Here is a 6,000-nt window from a genome sequence, read left to right on the forward strand (position 1 = left end):
TTGGATAATTGAAAATCTCCAGCCTTTCAGTAGATAAATGAACTGTTGCCTCACGTATTACTACTTCTGATATATGCCTATGAGACTTCCAAGCTGTGCATCATTATCGGACCTTTTTATATAAACTACCCTTGGATTTCCTGAATGTGACTGCCAAGTCTTTATAAGCAATGACAACATAAGCAAGCTTATAAACTCATGGAGATATTTCTTTTTGGCTTGTCCCTGGCGTACATTTGTTTCCTTGTCACTAATGTAGTCACTGAATTATCTTCTTCTGCAGAGCTTCTCTTAATGGCGCTGATCTTTATTACCTTCTCATGGTCTAAAAGAGGTTTTTATTCTTAATGCCAGAAATATCAAGGGCTTAAATCTGACTTATAATATATAGTGCACCAAATAACTTCTTTCTGCCAGTCAAAATGGTATATTTACATGTGATTGAAGTACTAATGTTAGAGTGAATTTCCCTCTTCTCTCTTTCTCCATTTAGATGTTTCTTGAAGCTGGGGGAGTGGCAGCTCAGTCTGCAGGGCATCAATGAGAGCACCATCCCCAAAGTTCTGCAGTATTACAGCAATTCAACTGAGCATGACCGCAACTGGTACAAGGTCAGCTCCTCTCTTTTAACTCTGACCTTTAACGTTTGGCTTCTCTCTCTGGCTGCAATAAAATCCCAGCTGTGTCAGTAAGTAAACGTCTCAGCCCTGTTATGCCACTACGAAAACCTTAGACCTCCATTCCTGCGCCCTTATTATTTTGCTCAGTAGATACTCTCCAATTGTTTTCTGCGCTCCATCACATCAAAGATATGTGGTGATGGAAGAGCTGAAAGCATCTCTGCTTTTTCTGCCTGTGCTGCAGGCTACAGAGATGTCTCTACAGACTCTCTCCCCATCCATCTTCACCAACTTGCTTCAGCTTCAACCTTTAATAGCAGGTTGTATAACAGTGCAAACATCAAACTCATATGTTTGTATGAGAGAAATTACAGCGCCCTGGGAGATATCTGTCCCATAGCAAACTGGAAAATGACATCATGAACAAACGTGGAAGTTATTTCCAGTTAATAGCTCCGAACACCAGTTTCACTCAGTTTGAACCATCTTTCGGCAGGCTTGGCACGCCTGGGCTGTGATGAATTTTGAGGCAGTGCTGCACTACAAACACCAAAACCAAGGGCGAGATGAAAAGAAGAAGCTGCGGCACACCAGTGGTGCCAGTGCTAATAGTGAAGCCAGCAACAGCGACAGTGAGGTTGACAGCACTGATCCCAGTCCTGTGCCCTCACCAGGTCAGAAGAAGGTCAATGAGGTGAGTTACGGAAATGACACTGAGCATTCGGTGTCCTCTTGTCCAAGCGCTCTAAATTCAGCTAGTGCTTTATGATACTTAACATACCTGACTTGGTGTGTAAGCCATTATACACATATTATCGCCAATTTTCAAAACTGTTCATCAGTCAGAATCTTTTAATGTCTCGCTGTCATCTAAAACACATTAAACATATAAGAATTCAGGTTCAAACTGATAATACACCACATAAATCTAAAACCGCAATATTTGACATCAAAATGGTCAAAAGTCAAGACTGACATGGCTGAAAACTGCAGCTTGACTTGTGTCATCTGACTGTTTGTTTTTTAATCATGAAAAGCATATTTTTTTATACTCTCTCGCTTTAGGACCTCTCAAAGACGTTGCTCCTGTACACAGTTCCTGCTGTGCAAGGTTTTTTCCGCTCCATTTCCCTGTCCAGAGGAAATAACTTGCAGGACACGCTTAGGTGAGTTGTGTCTGACTGTAACACACACACACACACACACACACACACACACACACACACACACACACACACACACACACACACACACACACACACACACAGGACAAGTAGCCCAAAGAGCACCCATACATGCTATGTGAGTACAGGAGGCCCTCTAGTGGCTGACTGTGATTGATTCACAATGGTCAAAAAGGAAGAGAGAGTCTAGTTTTATTTTGTTTTCTACTGCTCAGGGTTTTGACTCTGTGGTTTGATTATGGTCACTGGCCCGAAGTGAATGAAGCTCTGGTGGAAGGCATCAAGACCATTCAAATAGACACCTGGCTGCAGGTAATATATGTAGAGAAATAAAATCATATGAAAAATATTTTTTTGGGTGGGAGAAAAGGCTGATTTGAGTGCAATTTTGAGAGAATAGTGCAATGTTTTTATATTTACAGGTCATCCCGCAGCTTATAGCTCGAATCGACACCCCTCGAGCCCTGGTGGGCCGTCTGATCCACCAGCTGCTAACCGACATTGGACGATATCATCCCCAGGTAAGTCTGCTTATTCTACTGGAGGCTATATTTTAGAACACAGAACAGCCACACAGCCATATTTCTTTTATGAAAAGTTAAAAGCTGTACCCTCAGTGATCAGCGTTTGTTCTGTGTTCACATGCAGGCTTTGATCTACCCACTGACTGTGGCTTCAAAGTCCACCACTACCGCCCGCCACAATGCTGCCAACAAGATCCTGAAGAACATGTGTGAACACTGCAACACCTTAGTTCAGCAAGCTATGATGGTAAAACATCTCTGTTGCACTACTGAATTAAAACATCTTTATAAATTGCATAGTAAATAGTTGTGGGTTTGTTCCATTGGGTTAAATGTGAACTTTATAGTCTAGTGGTCTAAACATTTGGCTAACAAGTGGATGATCCCTGGTTTGAACCTGGGAGAAGACACAAGGTTCCAGCGTCCAGCATTTAAATAAATGAATTAAGACTAAACCTGCCTAGTCAAACAGAGCTAACTGCTGTGGCGATTCCATATTAATGAGGGAGCAGAGCTGACAGTAGCTTCTTCTTTATATATATAATTAACAAAATATTTAATTTCCAAACAGGAGTTATAGAAATGTAGATAAGGTTTTCTGGTTCTTGTTATGACTTGTTGTATCATTTAAAATTAAATGGGAAAGGCTAATTAGCAGCAGAGGAGGAAATTCAGCCTTTTTTGTTGTGATTGTGAACATTTCTAATTGTAATTGAATTGTAATGTACATCACCCTGTAAAAGGAAAAAGCTTGATGAAGGTGAACTTTGCATTTCCTTTTTTCTTTAAAATATTTGCAATTTATATTTTCTGTATAAAACAATTTTAAATTGTCGAGATTTTACCTGTAAAAACAGGTCATCATTACGCTACAGACTGACCTTTTCCTTTTGTTTCCCTTCATCCAGGTGAGTGAGGAGCTCATCCGAGTGGCCATCTTGTGGCATGAGATGTGGCACGAGGGCCTTGAAGAGGCATCCCGTCTGTACTTCGGTGAGCGCAACGTCAAGGGCATGTTTGCTGTACTGGAACCCCTACATGCCATGATGGAGAGGGGACCACAGACCCTCAAAGAGACCTCTTTCAATCAGGTTTGAATCTTCTCGGTTTGATTTGTTGTCGCGGTGCAAGCAATGATGACAGGGACTGGAAACAGTACTCAAGCATGTGTGCACTGGCTTCTGATTCTGTTCCTAAATGTAAATGATGGCTTTCACATTATTTTATTGCATTTCTGTCAAAAAAGGCTTAAAGATTAATGATTAAACATTCTATCCATGCTTCAACTAAACTGTTGAAAACAAAATGTGTTCTGATATGGAGGCCGGAAGATAGAAAATTGATGTTAAATCATTCTACCTTATAGAGGGGCCTTGGTGGCCTGTGCATATTATATATATACTTTTTTTTTGGATCCTCATCAGCAACAGCAGTGGTAGAAATATTTCCAAGCTTCCACCATCCCACACAATATAAATTTATCATAAGCCAAATTAAAAATTTAATAGCTTTCAGGAGAGAAAAGAAATTGGACACAAAAAGAAAACACTTGTGTTTCTCTTACTTCATGCTACAGGCTTATGGGAGGGACCTGATGGAGGCACAAGACTGGTGCAGGAAGTACATGCGCTCTGGAAATGTTAAAGACCTGACTCAGGCCTGGGACCTCTACTACCACGTGTTCAGACGCATCTCCAAGCAGCTGCCACAGGTGATTGAAAATATGAAGCCTACAGTCAGTTACACTACTTTTTTTGTTAATAATATATAAATCACCATCCTAATGATCACTGCAGTGTGCCTCATATAGTAATATTCAACAGTATATGCAGTGTATGTACAGTGTTAGCATTTTTGTGCACGTACTGTGTCATATGGTACGTCAGAGTACGTCTTTTGTGCCTCCTGGAAAAATCTGAGCTGACATCTCACCACATCTGTGTCCATTCCAGTGTTTCATCAGATTATAGATTTTGCATTTCATGCCCCGACTCATTCTTTGATCTTAAGATGGTAAATGTCTCCTAGTCGTGTAATATGACATAAAAGACTAATGGCTACTGTGTGTTTTTTGCCAGCATACCAACATTAGAAACAACACTGAATGGGAGCTAATGATAGCGACTTCTTTCATTCCCCCATCTCTGTTTAAAGTCATTGAGCAGGAAGAAAAAAACTAATGTTGCAAGATGTTGAAAGACGGCAGGATGGTGATGAGAGTGATGATGTAGGAAGAGGAATGGCACAGCATCAGTGGATAGCATTGCTCATTTTATTGTCACGCCCTCAGGCGCCACTCTGTCTATTAAATTATGGCATAATATCCTAATGTAAAATTTCACAAGAGGCAGAATATTTTTCGAGATATATTTTACAAGTTGCAGGTAGTTTATTTTCTGTGGTCAATTGTTTGGTTTTAACTATCAGCATCTGTCAGATTGTTGTAGCCACTTTGGTACAACATAATGGGTAGATGCTTCAATAGAAAGCAGGGCTTGTTGCTATAGGAGAAGAGATGAAATCGAATTGATAGATGCCATTCCTAGCAGCTATCATCACATTGTTGAAGAGTGACATTAAAAATAGTTCTGTCAGCAGCTTGTACTGCACATAATAAATGAAGATGGCGATGCTATTTGACACTGTAGCATGGCCCTGCTCTCAAGGATGCACCCTGCTGTGACATTACAGTACGCAGCATGAAATACACTGCAGCATTACGACATGCTGGGAGCAGTGCAAATATTCCCCCACAGGGCATTAACATAGAGATAAACCCTTCCCAGAATGCATCCAAACGGCAGTTCCAGCGCAGGGCGGGACAGTAACCATACATCAGCATTCAGAAATGAACCATAAAGGCCTTTAAATAGTGTGCCACATTCAGATTTGATGCAGTGTAAATGACTGATGGTTGCAGACAAGCAGCAAATGCATTAAGAAAGTGAAATGTTCCAGATGATTTATAAAAAGCTGCGTATAAACAAGTTTCTCTGGATAAAGCCTTTTAACTTGGATATGAGCCAGTGTCTGCTACAATATGCATATTGCTTTAGGCACTGTTGGCTTGGCAGGCGCTGCTTTGTCAGTGAAGTTTTTGTACACAAGACTTAAAACTAATTGTCTCTTCCTGTGCTACACCCCCACCTCATCAACTTTCCTCACAGCTGACCTCCCTGGAGCTGCAATATGTTTCTCCGAAGCTGCTGATGTGTCGAGACCTGGAGCTTGCTGTACCCGGCACTTATGACCCCAACCAGCCTATCATTCGCATCCAGTCCATCGCCCCCTCCCTGCAGGTCATCACCTCCAAGCAGCGCCCACGCAAACTCACCATCATGGGTAAGATTAGGAGAAAATTGCACAGCCCTTGTGGCTCTGAACCCATTATATTAGGAAAATGGATTAAAGAATATTTCTAGTCATATGCTTTCAGCGGGCATGGGCCGTCACATTAGAGAAAATTCAATATTAATCGAATCCAACAATAAACAGGGCACAGTTTATTTTGAATTCATCGGTCATGGCATGTGGTGTGGCTAGAATATGACCGTAGAAAACGTTCATACCACCAGAAGCAAGATCAAACAAGTGATAAGCAAATATGAATTCCACTCACCACACGTGGACCAGACTCGATGGTTATTTAACTTTCTACCAAAAGAGTCTTGG

The 6,000-nt window shown here is 41.2% G+C and overlaps 1 protein-coding gene across 2 annotated transcripts in view; it reads left to right on the forward strand.

Annotated features, from left to right (window-relative positions):
- mtor (mechanistic target of rapamycin kinase) overlaps positions 1-5,670 on the forward strand; it is a gene marked incomplete at its 3' end in the record, with an annotated part of 67,309 nt that extends 61,639 nt beyond the window's left edge. For both annotated transcript variants that reach the window (XM_004572770.3, XM_004572769.3), the window contains 9 exon segments: positions 494-611; positions 1,117-1,314; positions 1,686-1,786; positions 2,020-2,116; positions 2,227-2,325; positions 2,453-2,575; positions 3,237-3,419; positions 3,905-4,039; positions 5,496-5,670. In XM_004572770.3, the coding sequence (XP_004572827.1) occupies positions 494-611; positions 1,117-1,314; positions 1,686-1,786; positions 2,020-2,116; positions 2,227-2,325; positions 2,453-2,575; positions 3,237-3,419; positions 3,905-4,039; positions 5,496-5,670 (1,229 nt within the window).
- Between the last annotated feature and the right edge of the window lie 330 nt (positions 5,671-6,000).

This window comes from Maylandia zebra, linkage group LG20 (genome assembly GCF_041146795.1).
Source record: "Maylandia zebra isolate NMK-2024a linkage group LG20, Mzebra_GT3a, whole genome shotgun sequence".
In the NCBI taxonomy this organism is placed as follows: Eukaryota; Metazoa; Chordata; class Actinopteri; order Cichliformes; family Cichlidae; genus Maylandia; species Maylandia zebra.